General features: G+C 41.6%; 2 protein-coding genes across 5 annotated transcripts in view; one reads left to right on the top strand and one right to left on the bottom strand.

Moving 5' to 3' along the window:
* Window positions 1-7,713: 7,713 nt before the first annotated feature.
* On the bottom strand, window positions 7,714-18,170 carry LOC106610968 (zinc finger protein 239). 4 transcript variants are annotated; one of them, XM_014210719.2, is made up of 2 exons: window positions 18,134-18,170; window positions 7,714-9,304 (listed from the first exon to the last, which is right to left on the bottom strand). In XM_014210719.2, the coding sequence occupies exon 2, from the start codon at window positions 9,153-9,155 to the stop codon at window positions 8,112-8,114; it is 1,044 nt and encodes a 347-aa protein (XP_014066194.2). In that variant the 5' UTR covers window positions 9,156-9,304; window positions 18,134-18,170; the 3' UTR covers window positions 7,714-8,111. The 4 variants fall into 4 exon arrangements, with proteins under 4 accessions (XP_014066194.2, XP_014066192.2, XP_014066193.2 ...); XM_014210717.2 differs by lacking the exon at window positions 18,134-18,170 and adding an exon at window positions 10,878-11,273; XM_014210718.2 differs by lacking the exon at window positions 18,134-18,170 and adding an exon at window positions 10,885-11,273.
* si:dkeyp-118h9.7 (sacsin) overlaps window positions 12,943-18,857 on the top strand; it is a 23,032-nt gene continuing 17,117 nt past the window's right edge. Inside the window, exons 1-4 of the mRNA XM_014210715.2 lie at window positions 12,943-13,227; window positions 13,442-13,486; window positions 13,712-13,799; window positions 14,020-14,131. Of these exons, the coding sequence (XP_014066190.2) occupies window positions 13,461-13,486; window positions 13,712-13,799; window positions 14,020-14,131 (226 nt within the window). The 5' untranslated portion in view covers window positions 12,943-13,227; window positions 13,442-13,460. The remainder of the gene's footprint in view (window positions 13,228-13,441; window positions 13,487-13,711; window positions 13,800-14,019; window positions 14,132-18,857) is intronic.

The raw sequence follows: 18,857 nt of genomic DNA, 5'->3' as shown, positions 1-18,857 counted from the left end.
TTGTTTAGTGCACTCTCGAGTCTCCATACAAGTCCAAAGGAACCAAACTAAGGGGGTAAACGCACCAGAGTGCGGAAGAATCGCACCAACCCAGTTAACTCCATTAGATGGAAACTTTTGCATAATTCAAATGTTAGTCTAAACATTTCCAATTAATCTAAAATACATTTTGGGATTGAAACAAATAAGCATGTAGTTAGTGTCTGTCTGAGAGAGAGAGAGGAATGATGCCTAAGACCCTACAGGTAATAGAGATTGACACTCTGCCCTGAGGTTGGTAGCACATTGGTCAGCCAGGCCAGGCATAGTGGTGGTGACATATCAGCGTATAATGCAGAGATTGATAGCACAACTCTAGGGATCTGAGAGACACTAAATGTAAATCTAATCTTGGGATTATATTAGTAGTTGACAATCTCATGACATAATAAAGTACTGAAAACACAAAAAAACATGACATTCACACACATCGCATGACCCATGTATAGTAGTCAATCATGTATGTGCAAACACACAAACGTGATCAGAGAAGAGAGAGCAGTCCATACTGACCTCAGAGGTATGACTGCCAGAGTTATCCAGCTAAACTGCTGCCAGTTCAATCAAGTATATACACAGACACACACACACACACAGAAACCTACACAGCATAAAAAGGAGAATCTAGTAAGATTCTGTAAAAAGGCTTTTTCATAAAAAGAGGTCATAAACACGGAGACATCAGACATATATCTATGGAAACATTATGTTCTCTGAGCTTTTTTTATATATATATATTTTCAAGAATCAGGTAGTGAATAAAACTGTGTAAGTGATGGAAACAAAGTATCTATTTCATTAATTGATACCAGCGTAACATTTTTTGTATGTTTTACTGCGACATGAACTAAAAAAATGTAGCATTCATGTTTTGTCTTCCAAGCCTTCATAAATTAAGCGTAACACCTAGAGAGGCCAACATCCTTATCCCTATGTACCAGGCTTTAAAAACATTGCATTTTCAGTGATTTAAAGGTGAAACTTGACGTATGCTGGATAAAATCAGTTGTACCAAAGTTTCAGTTTCAAGTTAAGGTCACATCCACAAGTACAGTGAAATGCATTTCTTGCAAACTCAAAACCTAACAATGCAATAATCAATAACAATGTAATACTAGGAAAAAAACACGAGAAATAAGAAGAAATATGAAGAACACAATAAGTAAGTAAGCATAGTATTTACAGGGTCAGTTCCAGAACCATATTTACAATGTGCATGGATTCTGGAGTGATGGAGGTAGATATGTAGTAATAGGGGTAAGGTGACTAGGCAACAGGATATAAGATAAACAGAGTAGCAGCAGCTTGTATGTGAGTGGGTGTGCGTGTGTCTATTCAGTATAAATGTAGGTGCATATTATGTGTGAGTGAGCAGATGATGGAGTGAGTGTGTGTGTAGGGCCCTGTGAGTGTGCATAGAGACAGTGAATAAAAATAAATAAAAGGTCAATAAAGATACAAGGTTAACTCAAATAGTCTGTGTAGCTATTTTGTTAGCTATTTATCAGTCTTATTGCTTGGGGATAGAAGCTCTTCAAGAGCCTGTTGATGCCAGACTTGAAGCACCGGTACCACTTGCCGTGCGGAAGCAGAGAGAATAGTCTATGGTTTGGGTGGTTGGAGTCTTAACTATTTTCCGGGCCTTCCTTCCACACCACCTGATATGGATGGCAGGGAGCTCGGCCCCAGTGATGTACAGGGCTGTCCTCACCACCCTCTGTAGCGCATTGCCATACAAGGCAGTGATGCAGCCGGTCAGAATTCTCTCAATGTTACAGCTGTAGATCTTTTGAGGATTTGAGGGCCCATGCCAAACTTTCTCAACCTCCTGAGGGGGCAGAGGCGCTGTTGTGCCTTCATGACTGTGCGTGTGTATTTGGACCATTTAGACCATTTAAGTCTTTAGTGATTTGGACACCGAAGAACTTGAAGCTCTCGAACCTGAAGCTCTCTTGAACCTGCTCCACTGCAGCCCCGTCGATGTGGATGGGGGCGTGCTCGCCCCCTCGTTTCCTGTAGTCCACGATCAGCTCCTTGGTCTTACTGACGTTGAGGGAGAGGTTGTTGTTCTGGCACCACACTGCCAGGTCACTGACCTCCTCTCTGTAGGCTGACTCATCGTCGCCGGTGATCAGGCGCTGTGTCGTCAGCAAACTTGATGGTGTTGGGAATCGTGCGTGGCTGAAAAGGGACTACAGGAGGAGACTATGCACACACCCCTGTGGAGCCCGTGTTGAGGGTCAGCGTGGCAGAGGTGACGTTGCCTACCATCACCACCTGGGGTCGGCCCGTCAGGAATTCCAGCATCCAGTTGCAGAAGGAGGTGCTGTTGACGAGCTTGGAGGGGGCAATGGTGTTGAACGCTGAGCTGTAGTCAATGAACAGTATTCTCACATAGGTATTCCTCTTCTTTAGGTGGGTGATGGCAGTGTGGAGAGCAATTGAGATTGCATGATCTGTTGGGGCAGTATGCAAATTTAATTGGGTCTAGGCTAGGGTGTCTGGGATGGTGGAGTTAATGTGTGCCATAACCAGCCTCTCAAAGCACTTCATGATTTCAGATGTGAGTGCTACAGGGCGGTAGTCAGTGGCATAAAGCCTTAGAGTTCTTGGGGACAGTTATGATGGTGGTCATCTTAAAACATGTGGGGATTACAGAATGGGACAAGGAGAGGTTGACATTTCCGTGAATATGCATGACAGCTGTTCTGCGCATGCTCTGAGAACACACCCAGGCCCCGCGGCTTTGCAGGTGTTGACCTGATTAATCACTAACAGAGTGGCCAACATACAGTCTCAAATCTCTGGCCACTTTAATACATTTAATAAATTGATTTAATAAAGGTATCACTAGTCACTTTAAATAACGCCACTTTAATAATGTCTACATATCCTATATTACTCATCTCATATGTACAGTATATACTGTATTCTATACCATCTACTGCATCTTGCCTATGCCGCACGGCCATCGCTCATCCATATATTTATATGTACATATTCTAATTCATCCCTTTACATTTGTGTGTATAAGATAGTCGCTGTGAATTTGTTAGATTACTTGTTAGATATTACTGCAATGTCGGAACTAGAAGCACAAGCATTTCGCTACACTCGCATTAACATCTGCTAACCATGTGTATGTGACCGATAAATTTGATTTGATTATGCGTTCAAGTGTTTGAACTTGTAATCCGGCTAAAGGAACTTCTAACGCGGCTGCGTGGGTTTTGTCTGATATAAAGTCGGGTGGTTTCGTTGCATCCAATGGCAGTGTAGATGATAAGGTAACACAAGGAGGCATTTGTGGATTTGGCAGTTCTACCTCAGAGACTGCCAAAACAACCGCTATACGGGTGTCGACCAACGCTAATCTGATTGAATCGAGCCCTAGAACTTTCAGATGGAGCTTTTTCCTCTGTTTGCATGGATGTTGTCATATGTTTGGATCCTGTTGTGTTATTCACTCAGAATCAGTCAGTTGCAATACCCACTCATTACCTTGAGCCCCTAGGGTGTGTGTGTGTGTGTGTGTGTGTGTGTGTGTGTGTGTGTGTGTGTGTGTGTGTGTGTGTGTGTGTGTGTGTGTGTGTGTGTGTGTGTGTGTGTGTGTGTGTGTGTGTGTGTGTGTTCGACGTTTCACATTTATAAATAATAAACATTTTTATATTTCAACCAATTCTTTGAATTACTTTTGTAGGTCAATCATTCTTCGCTTTTAATGACTAAAATATGTGGCTCTCAGAATACATTGTCATACATCCCACTGGGCACACACTGATATACTCAATGTTGTTTCCACATCATTTCAATGAAATTACGTTGAACCAACGTGGAATAGACGTTGAATTGACATCTGTGCCCAGTAGGATGTGATGTATTTATAATTATTTCAGGTAATATGCAGTCTACAAGAAACCGCAAATTAGATAATTAGAAACATTTGGAGGGTGCAGATTAGATTTAATATTGCACATAGATTGTGGCTTCTATCAATGTAATTGTCTGCATCATTTTCAATCCCCCATATATATATTTTCTAAATATATTATTTTAAATACTGTATATCTTTTTTTAAATATATTTTCCTTTATTATTTTCCTCTAACCCTACCACCCCTCCCATAATTGGAGCAAACATGTTTTCGTTCTTTATTATTTTCCCGTAACCCTTCCACCCCTAATTGGAGTAAACTAATCGAAACATTACTTAGGCTTCTACTTCCAGTTTATACATGTACATCAAATCAAACTTTATTTGTCACATGCACCGAATACAACAGGTGTAGACATTACCGTGAAATGCTTACTTAACAACAATGCAGTTCAAGGAAGAGTTCAGAAAATATTTACACAAGGGGTACTGGTACCTGTCACACCCTGATCTATTTCACCTGTCTTTGTGCTTGTCTCCACCCCCATCCAGGTGTCACCCCATCTTGCTCATTATCCCCTGTGTCCTCTGTTTGTCTGTTGCCAGTTCGTCTTGCCTTACCAGCGTGTTTTCCCGTCTCCCTGCTTTCTCAAGTTCTGTTTCCTAGTTACCCCGGTTCTGACCATTCTGCCTGCCCTGACCCCGAGCCTGCCTGCCGTTCTGTACCTGCCTGACTCTGACCCGTTTACGAACCTCTGCTTGTCCTAACCCCCAGCTTGCCTGCTGTTCTGTACCTTATTGACTCTGCCCTGGATTACGGACCTCTGCCTGTCTTTGACCTGTCTTTTGCCTGCCCCCTGTTTGGGTCAATAAACATCTGTGACTCTAGCTGTCTGCATCTGGGTCTTATCCTGAGTTCTGATAGTACCGAGTCAATGTGCGGGGGTACAGATTAGCTGAGGTAATTTGTACATGTAGGTAGGCCTTGGAGGACCTCTTGGGAGCCGTGGAGACGCACCAGAATACAGAGGCCCTGTTGAAGGGGACGCAGGCCGAGTCCAGGAGCCGTCGGAGGGGATGGAAAGACGACCCCACCACTGTACTCCCCAATCCGACAGTCAGCCGGGCTAAAGGACTGCTGACCCACGGAGAGACAGCCGGGGGAGAGTTGACCCGCCGCCGACGACCCCAGGTGGATGAAGACCAAAGCAGTTGTTTTGAGTGTGGAGCCCAGGGACACCTCTCATGGAATTTCCCCGGTTGAGAGTAGTCGATGCCATCAGCGGGCCCAAAGACGAGGCGGGCCACCAACCTCCAGCCCCTATGGTCCCAGTGAAAGTCAACGGTCACGACATCCACGCTCTGTTGGATTACGGGAGTGTGGTAAAGCTCGTACAAGCGCGCCTGCTGGCCCATCCGACTGACAGTGGTGAGGAGATCTCCTGTGTCCACATCGACACCAAGCGGTAATCGACCAGGCAGGCCACCATCGTGACACAACAAGGGAGCTGCCAGATGGTGGTGAGTGCCGTACCTGAGTTTCCGGTACCCCTCCTCGTGGGACGAGATTGTGGAGGCACGAGCTGGGAAAAAGCCAGTGGGAGGATCCGAACTTGAAAGCCGCCGTGGCCCAAGTGATTGCGGTGGATGGTACCCAGCCCCAAGAGTTCCATGTGGGTGACAAGGTGCTAGTTTTAATCTCCACCGCTGAAAGTAAGTTCCTGGTTGGTGGAGTCCTCTGACCCCTCCAACAGTACGCCACGGCCTATTTGGATGACATTATCATCCACAGCCAAGGTTGGGAAGATCACCTGACGCGCCTCCAGGCGGTGCTGGATGCGCTCAGGCAAGCCGGGTTGACAGCGAATGTCAAGAAATGCAAGCTAGGGTTCGAGGAAGTGGAGTATTTGATTGGACAGGGGAACGTCAAGCCCCAGGGGAGGAAGGTCCAGGTGGTTCATGACCAGTGGTTGAAAAAGTACCCAATTGTCATACTTGAGTAAAAGTAAAGATACCTTCATAGATAAGTATTGGAGTAAAAGTGAAAGTCACCCAGTAAAAGTCTAAAAGAATTTGGTTTTAAATATACTTTCGCATCAAAAGTAAATGCAATTGCTAAAATATACTTAAATATTAAAAGTATAAATAATTTCAATTCCTTATATTAAGCAATTTTTTTTATTAACACTCAGACATCATTTACAAACAAAGCATTTGTGTTTCCTGAGTCCGCCAGATAAGAGGCAGTAAGGATAACCAGGGATGTTCTCTTAGTGCGTGAATTGGACAGTTTTCCTGTCCTATTAAACATTAAAATGGTACTTTTGGGTGTCAGGGAATATGTATGGAGTAAAAAGTACATAGTTTACTTTAGGAATGTATTGAAGTAAAAGTTGTCAAAAATATAAATAGTAAAGTACAGATACCCCAAAAAAACTACTTAAGTAGTACTTTAAAGTATTTTTACCGATTCTTGTGACGCCCGACGCCTGGTGCAGACGGATGCCTGGGACACGGGGCTAGGGGCCGTCCTGTCCCAGGTACACGATGGGGAGGAACACCCCATCATGTACATAAGCCAGAAGTTGATACCCCTGCCAAAATAAGTACTCGATTGTCGAGAAAGAGTGTCTAGCGGTGAAGTGGGCGCTGACACTCTTAAGTATTACCTGTTGGGCACGCACTTCACCCTGGTCTAGATGGCCCCTGGCATACCGCGGACAAGCCACCAGGGGGAGACTTGTCGAGGCCTGGTGACAGACGGAGTCTGCATCACGCGGCGGTGGCTCCCTCTGCTGGACATGCCACGTCTCAACGGGTCCCATGGCCAGGACTAATTGGGGCTGATTTAGGCTGATGAGTAATCAAGGGGCTGAATGCTCACCAACCGTGTGGGGCCAATAAAACTGCCGGAAGGCAGCACACGGGAGGGTAGGAGGTAGTGAGAGGTTGCGCCAGATAGACGTCCTCACGGTCTGCTAGAACCTAGGAGCTTTGTGTTCTACCCCAGAGGAGACAGCATTCCCCTGAGCACAGATGGCAGTAACCTGGAAGAGGTCTCCTGGAGGAGACCTGTTTCTTTTCTTTATTGGTTTAAATAAAAACCCTTGAAACAGAGGTATCACCCTTCTGTCCGTGTCTGATCTGGTAAATGTCTAGATCAACCCCCCCTGGTCTGCCACATTAGATGGCTGCCTCGTCTAATTTAACAATCGAAATATTGTTAGCTGAAATGACTAATTGAGTGACAGTCAGTGACATACATAACAAGAGAAATTGCTGATGCACAAACATATTTCTAACTTGCACATTCTACTATTGTAACTCTCAACAGTAAGTTGAGACCCTGACTGAGTTCCTAAATTTGTTTTTGGGGACCCCCTAGCAGCCTGGGGCCCTAAGCGACCGCTTATGCCTGGAGCCGGCCCGGGGTAATTTTGTGAAAATTCTACTTAAGTGGAAGTTACAATTTGTCCCAGTGTGTACAGTAGCTTAATTACTTAGCATTCTCTATCTTCTGACATTAACATATTTCACATTCAATCATTTTTTGTAGATCTAAATATACAATAAGTTATAGATATGAGCCACCTCACCTGTAGCTATTTTCTCCCCTGTAGGTCTAGACAAAGAGTTTCCCCATGACATCATAGTTATGGATGTAGCAGGCAGACCTCTAATACTGATACTTGGTTTAATGTCTGTTTCTTCTATGGAACTCAGATCAGATACACAGAATACTGAGCAACATTAAAGACTCAACCTGGAAGAATCACATGATTGAGAAGATAAAATACTGTAACCTGTCCAATCAACATTTATTGTTATTAAAAAGTTAATACTTGGTCCAAGGATGGAGTGATATGATCATACAGACTTTACGTTATGGTATAATATGGTACTGTGCGATATGGACTATGGTATGAAAAGCATCAGGATTGCACAGCACATTGAAGTGTTGAAGTCACACAGGGAAAGTCTAAGTGTGTATTAGTAAATACAAAAGCATGCTTAAAACAATAAAACAAAACAATACTATAAACTACATTACAATACAGTTTGTATAATTAAAAACTTTAAATAATTTGTAATACCCTATCAGTAAATATACATAATATGACTGTTGCAAGTAATTGCACATGTTTAAGGATGCCACTTATGTTCTTTCCCCATTGTTATACTCCAAGTCCAGAACACAGTCATTCTATCCTAATTTTGGCTCTAGTTTTAGAGCGTGTATTGACCTCCGACAAGAGAGGAAGGGTGGATGGAGGAACAGGAGGAGGTAGAAGGGCAGGAGTAGGAGGGGTGGAGGGTGGGGGCAATGTAGGTTTGACATCCTCCTCTTCCTCCTCCTGCCCCTGGTCCATGTCCCCGTTCCTCCTCAGGTGTTTGTCACAGTGTCTCTGGAAGGTGGTCATCTTAGCAAAAGTCTTGTTGCAGACCCTGCAGTGGTAGGGCCTCTGTCCTCTGTGGAGCCTCATGTACAGCTGCAGGTAGGAGGAGCGGACAAAGGACCGGCAGCAGACCCCACAGCAGAGGTCCTCCATGGTGCTGCTGTGTGTCTTAACATGCTGTCTGAGGGACGAGGCTGACCTGAAACTCTGATCACACCTGTCACAGGTGAAGCTCTGCTTGGCTGACTCCAGGGCCTGATGGGCCAGCAGGTGTGTGGAGGAGCGGAAGGCTTTACCACAGTGATCACACCTGTAAGGCCTCTCACCAGTGTGCAGGCGGTGGTGCATGATCAGCCCAGCCTTCTGGGTGAAAGCCTTGTCACAGACGGAGCACTGGAATGGCTTCTCCCCTGTGTGGAGGCGTTGGTGTGTCTTCAGGTGAGAAGCGCGACCGAAGCCCTTCCCACAGTCTGGACACTTAAAGGGCCTGTCCCCTGTGTGGGTGGTCTTATGGCGCATCAGGTGGGCTGACTGCAGGAAGAGCTTCCCACACACGCCACACTTATACTTCCTCTCCCCGCTGTGGGAGCGCAGGTGTAGGGCCAGGTGAGAGGAAGAGATGAACGTTTTGGAACAGAGAGGACAGGTGTGAGGCTGCTTATCTGTTCTGCTGCTGCGGCGGTGGCTGTGACGCGCCCGGCCGGAGGAGAGAGAATGGCACTGGGGCTGACGGGGCCTGCTGATTGGTCCAGACCCGTCCTCCACTCCGTCTCCATCCAGCACACTGTTGTGGTTGTTGTTATTGTCAGGCCTCATGGTTGGAGAGGAGGTGTGTCTACTTGACATGGGGTTGACACTAACACCTGTATCTACTCCTGGGCATGCGTTTGGCAGTGGCACTAACACCTGGGTTTGTGTTTGGATGAAACACACATTAACCCTGCTGACAGTTAGTCAAAGGTTTCATCATAAGGCGTTTCTCTTCCTCTTCAAAACTGAAAGTAAAAACATAGATATGCATTAGTGATAGTTCCCGCTATCAAGTGAAGCAACAATGTTAACCTTTATTGAACTTTCTATGGGAACTCGCTTATAATAATGCTCTGACAACAAAATGTGCTGATAAGAATGGCACAGTGCAGCATCAAATTGTCTCTTTTGACCAATAATTGGTTGCCAATCACTACAGTATCCTATTGGGTAAAGTGTGTGTAGGACTAAAGTGCCATCTAACCACTGACATTGTTAGCCTATACGAGGTAGCTGTTGCCAGTGGTGGAAAAAGTACCCAATTGTCATACTTGAGTAATAGAAAATGACTCAACTAAAAGTGAAAGTCGCCCAGTAAAACACTACTTGATTAAAAGTCTTAAAGTATTAGGTTATAAATATTGTATCAAAAGTAAATGTAATTTCCAAAATATACTTAAGTATCAAAAGTAAAATATGAAATAATTTCATTCCTTATATTAAGCAAACCAGAAGACCCTTTTATTTGTTATTTTTATTTACGGATAGCCAGGGGCACACTCCAACACTCAGACATAACAAACCAGGCATTTGTGTTTAGGGAGTCTGCCAAATCAGAGGTAGTAGGGGTGACCAGGGATGTTCTCTTGATAAGTGTGTGAATTAGATCATTTTCCTGTCCTGATAGCATTCAAAATGTAATGACTACTTTTGGGTGTCAAGGAAAATGTATGGAGTAAAAAGTATATTATTTTCTTTAGGAATGTAGTGAAGTAAAAGTAAAAGCAGTCAAACATATAAATAGTAAAGTACAGATACCCCCCAAAACTACTTAAGTAGTACTTTAAAGTATGTGTCCTTAAGTACTTTACACCACTGGCTGTTGCACTATTATTTAAATGATTATGTACTTTATTCTCGGTTTAAGGTTCTAGCACAGCAGTCAAACAAGAACTGACTTGCCTAGTTAAATAAAAATAAAATGCATGCCAATCACTGGCAGGCACGCAATCACATTGTCACGTTCATGAAATTGTCACGCCATGTAGCCTTGATACAACGAGCATCTCTGTACAACAACATGCATCTTTCCTTACATTTGTTTTATTTTTTGCCTGGGTGATGAGAAACGGCCAACATGGCGGGTGTAGCCTGAGATAGTGTATATTATAACGAGACGGTCTGTCTCCGCCCTAACAATGAGGGTCGTTGTCCCAGAGGCGGGAAGGTAGAAGGTCTAATTATCGCTGTATTTTCGCCAGGACAGATTTTGACGGGATTAGACCCTCTCGCTTCGCATCTTCCTCTCTGGTGTAGACTACCAGTCCCTGCGCTGATTCTTCTACAAACGGAACATTTTCACCGACAATCATATAGTAACTACCTATATGCCTATGTAATGTTGAGGTCGGCATATTACACTGTCTTATGTGTGCGCCTTCTGTTTCCTGGCTTGAAGTGGACATCATACATGGTTGTGTAGCGAGAAGGAAAATAGACCCTGCCTTTCTAATGCGGCTAAATACAGCGACTGCTACAAATAAATCATGCTGAATACATATTCTGTAGTGGGCTATATTATTAGCATAGGCTACTTACGACGCACCTTCCCTGGCGACTCCCATAATTAGGGTAATGACCGCAATCAGATAAAAGGCGACAGCGGGTTTGTGCCTGCTGCTGCTCCAATGGTAGGCTAAAATCAGTGGTTTTTACTAAAGATGGTGGATAAATGAAGATCGTTTACTCAGGCCGTTTACGATAACAAAAAATATTTTAAAAAGTCAGTTCCAGTTTGCTTATAACATGGTGGCTCTCCTATTGACACCAATGCGATAGCAGCTGGTTCTGGTCTGCTTAGTTCATTGACTATATGAACCAGAAAAAAATTGCGAGTGGGATGCATAGTCCCATACGAGTCGGCATACATAGATTCGGTTTGCTTCTAGCAGAATTCGGCTAGGCGAAATGAACGTCTGCGGTCGCATGGTTAGTGCTATTCTGGATCCTTGGGACGTCACTATCCTTACACTTAACTCTTTAAAACCTACTTCCTAAACCTAACCACCCAGGTAGAATGTGTAACATACTGAATGATTTGTTTAGCAAATTCGTAACATATAGTACGTTTGCAAATTCGTAACACATAATACGAATTGTAATTCGTAATTTCGTAACATATCATACGAAATGGGTGATGGACATTTATAAATGAATACATACCATATTATTAACATATAATACTAAATGGAGTGTCTCGGATTTACATAGTGAATCATTTGAAATGCTCTGCGACCAGGTTGAAGAGGAGGGTCATGTGAAAATATTTTGTGGATTATTTACCTTTTGGCTCCCCTACTGGTATATATTAAAACTTAATTAGATATATAACTTTTTCTAAACTACAAATTATTAGCTCAATGTAGGCCTACCTCAAAATCTTTTAGGAGTAACCTAACTTAAAAAGTTGAGATGAGACATTACATTTTTAGTTGAGCAAGACTAGTGGCATCCAGGAGAAATGTGTAAATGTTTTTAGGTGACAAGGTGATTTCTGTGCAAATTATAGCAGGGAGGGGGGCTTTTAACTCCAAACCACCAAGTCATAATTTTGAGCACCTGCGGCATCATTTATGAAACGTACATTAATGTCTTACTAAATTCTGGCAAGTGGAGATTCTAGGATTTGCTTGCCCCACAAATTATTGGAATTTATTAAACTGTCGCACACAACATAAGCATGTTTTCATTGATAAATCAGAACCATATTATAAATGTGCACTAGTGAATGAGCACTACCCTGCCTGGAAAATGCCCATAATTCTCATTTTATGGTTATAAAAACGTCCTAATTTGCTGTATGATTTGGAAATGTTGGAATTGGGCGTATCTAAATGAATCAAATTCTAGCACAATTCTGTAGAGGTGTGGGCAGAATGTTTTAATCTTTTTGCAAGTTACTTTTTCAAACAAAAAATACATGCCACCTAAAGCAAGTGCCAAACACTGGCCTGGCATTCTGCATTATTGATTGTATATAGAAACAATTTAAAAGTAAATGCTACAGCCCATACTATGCAAAATATTAATTGTTGTTCAATATTTTGTTTGTCAATAGATGTTTGTTTCTATCTCCTGTCATGGTATAGGCTCTGAGATTAAATAAACCTTGAACTATCTCACAGCAATACTGGAGCCTACCCATACTGTCTAGACTACCGGTCTATTTACTTTCGAGCATGCTTAGCTGAATGAGCGATGGATAGATACATTGTAGCCTGATATTTGTTGTGTAGTGGGAATATAACCGTCATGTCAGAAAATATGATTTTGATGTAGGCCCTTTACAATAAAACTCAAAGAAACACATTAGGCTACAAACTGCTATGCGATCTCCTTACAAATGGCAAATGCATGTTTTATCATAAGGCCTATGTTCAAATGTTTTTATTAGCCTGCCATTATTATAATTCATGTGCACCAAACGCCTCAATTTCCCTCAAAATAACAATATTTGCTTGCAATACAATTGATCACTAAAAGTTGTGCATATGCATGGTCTGAGATCTGCGTCACGAAAAGTCACATGTATCGAAGTGGCGTGTTTTTAGGGAGTCGCCGCGCTATAGCCTTTCACAGGCTCCCTTGTTTGAATCACATTCACATCAAAGTTTCGTTTCATACACGGAAATGCATGAAAACAAAACAACTTTGTTATTCCGATTCTGGCCGGACAGAACAGGATACAATGGGCTGTAACGTTTCATTTCACCACTGTGGAGGAAATGTTGATAAACTGAAACTGTTGAACAGTCTGGTAGGGATGGGTTATGGAGGGGCTCATACGTATAGACGCAGGGCATATAAAACCATTAGCCTGCTAAGAATATTTAGTCTGACGACATAGGTGGTTTCAGATGACTTCTTCACACTCCATGAAATGATTGAGGTAAATTGATCAATTTAGTATCTTAAATACAACAAATGTCTTATGATAACTTTAATTTAGTTATAGGTTATAATAATGACTAGGATACTTGAACATGGATTAATACATTTCTGAACTATAGGGACATTTTTCTTTTCTGACTGATTAGTGCAGTTATATTTGTCCTGCGATATTATAACCCTGATTGTTATAATTAATTCATTGGTTTCTGTAGAATCCTACGATGTGGAAGGATGAGTTTGAGTAAGAGAAAAACACGGTAAGAGGAATACTTTTACCAGTATAATTATTTTAAACCAGTTGAACTAGTTGCTTGGTGTGTGTAGAAATGTCAGTTATATTTTACGACTTTATAGAATTAAAACAATTTATTCCGAATTTTAGTAGAACGAAGGTAGAGATGTAGAATAATGAGTTTACATTTTCAACAATACTGTGAAAACTAAAATATCCAACTTTTTCACTTCAACCTGTTTTTATGAAGACATTCATTTGGTGCAACAGCGCCCCCTTTCATTGATTACCTGAAGGACATCCTAAGGAGGTACCCTGATGGAGGACAGATATTAAAGGTGAGTTTGATCAATTAATCATGTCATCTGATCGCTCTGGAAAAGTGTCTACTAAATCACCAAAATGTAAACCTAACGTAGATATCATCACAGTCACTACATTTAAAGGAGAAGTGTGAGTATCTTTTGTATAAGTTGGCCATAGACCAATTTACTATGCAAACGTTAGTTAAAGGCACCTATGTAAACATCCCTATCCTCATCTGTACTGTGACTATAGGAGCTGATCCAGAATGCGGATGATGCTGGGGCGTCGGAGGTTGTGTTCCTCCATGATGAGAGATGCTACGGCAGACAGAGCCTCAAGACTGAAGGCCTGGGGAAGTACCAAGGTACGGTTATTTCATATTTGCGAAGATTGAAAATAAACAACATTGATGTTTGACAGTGGGTTTATGAAAGTGTTGTGATTTCACTTTAATAACCCCACATTAGGCAGTAAATGTAGAAAGGGGTTTCTACCACAACATCTGGAAAAAAAGGCATAAAACAGAGGGCAACATGCCCAGATTAATATCAGGTGCAGAACTGATTAGGATCTTGATCATCATGCTGGAATGCAAAAATACAAGTGGTCACAGTATCAGGAAACATGCTTGCTCTGGCTCATGCTGTGCCACCAGCAAACGTGTGGTGAGCTGGCATTTTTCCAAAAACGTTAAAATCTGGTGTGGCAATGCCCCATCACTTTTGATTTGGTTACAAAACAAATATTGAAGCAAAAGCGTTGAAAAGATTGATAAACTTTGACTGTTGTCCTGTTTGAGAGCAGGTCCTGATCTGTATGAATGTTGTCGTGTCTAAGAGCAGGTCCTGATGTTTTACTCTGATAATCAGGCTGTAATACACAATTAATTGGTATATACTGCCAGAAGCTAATTCTTGCAAAATCATGTAAATGTACAAGCCAGAATAACCAGGTTTCCATCCAACCATTTAATGCGGATCAATGACCTGCCGCATAAAAAAAGTCACTACAGACCTTATGGAAACATCAGATTTGTCGACAAAATGTCCCAATGTCGACAAAATAAATACGTTAGACAAGGTGGGATATTTTTTGGTGTCTGTGAAATACATGATGCAACAATTGCGGTGGGAATGCTTTTATGCGCAAATATTGGAGTCAAGCAATGATGTTGTAGCCATTGAGCTAGATAGAGGACTAATCTTTATATCTGTGCCATCATGGCTTCTGTGACAGCATGGGCAACGCCATTGAAGCTATAACCCATAGGAATCCCCATCCAGTTGACTACTTTGACTACTTTAATATGGTGGAAGCATGGTGGAAGCCGTCAATAGAGTCCCACAGTGGAGGTGTCATAATACCCATAAAACCTAGCATTTAAACAGGGAAATAGTTCCAATAATTTTTGATCCATTAACTTTTACAATAGGGGATTTTAGAAATACTTAAAATAAGGGCTGTGTTTTGTGTAGGCTTACCCTGAAGTGACGTTTTGATAACCGTGTAAATCTCTCTAGAACAAGGTGACTTTTATCAATATATGCAACTGTATTTACCCCCCAAAAATGAAATGCTAATTAGCTGCTAATGTGGCTATCATAAAGAACTGCAAATGCCATGATGATCTGGACGAGATTGCCGAATCGAGGCAAAGGTAAGAATCTATGGATTAACTATCTAATGTTAGCTAAATGTAGTAATTAACAAATTGGTTACATTTCTTTAAATTGACAATTCTGTAAACTGTCTTGTGCAAGTTTTAAATTGACAATTGACCAATTCGGCACATTTTGGCAAACTCCTGGCAGACTTGATGCAAAATATAGTGTAGTAATGTAATGCTTCACTGGATCAGTCTGAAACTTTGCACAGACACTGCTGCCATCTGGTGGCCAAAGTCTAAATTACACCTAAACTCCTATCTGATTGTAGATGGAACAAAAAAAATATATAGAAAAGGTATGTTTTTTTGTTTGTATTATCTTTTACCAGATCTAATGTGTTATATTCTCCTACATTAATTTCACATTTCCACAAACTTCAAAGTGTTTCCTTTCAAATGGTATCAAGAATATGCATATCCTTGATTCTGGTCCTGAGCTACAGGCAGTTAGATTTGGATATGTCATTTTAGGCAGAAATTGAAAAAAAAGGTCAGATCCTTTTAACAACAGCTGGTGCGCGATCTGTACTATTAAGGAAGTCTCGAGGTTTTGCTCGCCTGAGGTAGAGTTCCTCATGATAAGCTGTAGATGACACTATTTACCAAGAGAGTTTTCAACTATATTTTTCGTAGCTGTTCTATTTACCGCAACAAACCAATGCAGACACTTAGGCCGCACTCAACGAGCTGTATAAGGCCATAAGAAAACAAGAGAATGATCACTCAGAAGCGGTGCTCCTAGTGGCCGGGGACTTTAATGCAGGAAAACTTAAATCTGTTTTACCTGTTTTACCTCATTTCTATGTGTAACCATAGGGGGAAAAAACTCTAGACCACCTTTACTATAAAACAGAGACTTGTACAAAGCTCTCATACTCCCTCCATTTGGCAAATCTGAACATAAATTCTATCCTCCTGATTCCTGCTTACAAGCAAAAACTCAAGAAGGAAGTACCAGTGACTCGTTCAATACGGAAGTAGTCTGATGACACGGATGCTAAGTTCCAGGACTGTTTTGCTAGCACAGACTGGAATATTTTCCTGGGATTTATCCAATGGCATTGATGAGTATACCACATCAGTCACCAGCTTCATCAATTAGCGCATCGACGACGTAGTCCCCACAGTGACTGTAAACGTACATATCCCAACCAGAAGCCATGGATTACAGGCAACATCCACACTGAACTAAAGGCTAGAGCTGCCACTTTCAAGGAGCGGGACATTAATCCGGATGCTTATAAGAAATCTCGCTATGCCCTCTGACGAACCACCAAACAGGCAAAAGCACCAATACAGGATTAAGATTAAAAACTACTACACCAGAACTGACGCTCGTCGGATGTGGCAGGGCTTGCAAATAATTACTATTACAAATTATTACATTATTAGATGAAGATCAGATCAAATGTTATGACCAATTTATGCAGAAAGCCAAGTAATTACAAAGGGTTCACATACTTTTTCTTGCCACTGTAGGTCCAAAAAGCTCAATAAGACTGCTAAACAGTTAATCAAATGGCTACCTGGACTATTTGCATTGACCCCCTTTTCTATGCTGCTGCTACTTGCTGTTTATTGTCTATGCATATTCACTTTACCCCTACCTACATGTACATATTACTTCAATTACCTCGAATAACCTGTACCCCAACACATTGACTCTGTACTGGTATCCCCTGTTTTCTTACTTTAGTTTATATGTTTATTTTTTTCGCAAATATTTTCTTTCTTACTTAAAAAAACATCTGCATTGTTGGTTAAAGGCTTGTTAGTAAGCATTTCACGATAAGGTCCACACCTGTTGTATTTGGCACATGTGACAAATACTATTTCATTTTCAAATCTGAGAGTAAATAGAGCCGAATATATTGAGAAAAGTCACCTTGTCCGAGAGACATTTACATGGTTATCAAAACGTCACGCCAGGGTAAGCCTACACGAAACACAGCCCTTATTTGAAGTGTTTCTAAAATCCCCGATGTGAAAAATGGTGGGAAAACAATTGAAACCATACCCCTGTTGACCTCTAGGTTTTATGGGTATAATGACACCTCCACTATGGGGCTCTATGGCACTGCCCATGCTAAAACTGCCTTTTGGCCACTAGAGGCCTCTATCATTCTCAATGGTTGTAGCCTACTACCACCAAGACATGGAAAAGCATACAGAGTTCATATGCATATTGAATAAGTTATCATTAACGTAACTTATTTAATAACTTAACTTATGGTGGTTAACTGCACGGTGACGAGCTTCATGCAAATTTCCCAAAAATATCGAGGGTAGGCTAGGCCCTATCATATAAATGATGCTGCTGACATGATCGGTTCTTGGCTGCCAATTAATAAAATAATCTTGTTTTTATCCGTATCTCATCATATAACCTACCTTGTCCACTTTATCCGCAAACTGTTGTCTATAGAGCATGATTGGGCAAAACCAGATTGGGCAAGTATGTTATTTATCACATGTTTTTGTAACAAAACCATGGTAGAGTTGAGCATTTGATGGAAACACAAAAAAACGTATTTAACATTTTTGGCACATGAATGCGTAAGTGCAAAAGTGCTTTTATGTGCACTATGTCATCAAGCAATTTTTTTCTATGCAGATTTGATAATATTGGCATGAAAATCTGTGCCAATTGGATGGAAACCTAGCTAATGTTGAATAAAATTACATTTAAACATACTTTACCGGTTGTGTGGTTTGTCCTTCAGCTGCTCAAAAGCCACTGAGGTAAAGTTTGTTTAATATTGAATATTCAAGATTGCCATGACAATGAATGCATGACAATGGTATATTTTGAATCAGGGGAGGATGGAGAACAATCCACACTTGTTTATTTTTAGAATGTTCAACTTTTTAAAAAGATTCAAATCTGAAAATGGTGTTTATTTTGGCACCAATGTAACAGTATAGCTTCCTTCCCTCTCCTCGCCCCTACCTGGGCTCGAACCAGGGACCCTCTGCACACATTGACGACAGCCACCCTTGAAGCATCGTTACCCATCGCACTACAAAAGCTGCAGCCCTTGCAGAGCAAGGGGAACAAGTACTTCAAGGTCTCAGAGCGAGTGACGTCACTGATTGAAACGCTATTAGTGCGCACCAACGCTAACTAGCTAGTTATTTCCCCACATAGACCTAACCACATATCTTTTGAGGGTGCATGTTCATTTTTTTCCAGCATTTTGTTACACATTTCCTTGCTGCTGCTAAAAGATATAGGAACAATAACTAGAAGGAGATGACATGGGTCTGGTTGAATAATAATACCGGTGATGTCAGACCAAAAATACTGGATTTTCGGGCATTGCTAAAATATGTAATAAAGTACATATCTGTCCACACTGCCTCCAACACGTAGCGGATATTCCTTTTTTCATTTTATTAAGTTTATCAGGGCTCATAAAAATCA

This window comes from Salmo salar, chromosome ssa09 (genome assembly GCF_905237065.1).
Source record: "Salmo salar chromosome ssa09, Ssal_v3.1, whole genome shotgun sequence".
Taxonomy (NCBI): Eukaryota; Metazoa; Chordata; class Actinopteri; order Salmoniformes; family Salmonidae; genus Salmo; species Salmo salar.
The sequence above is the reverse complement of the archived record's forward strand: the minus strand, read 5'-3'. Positions and strand labels throughout refer to the sequence as shown.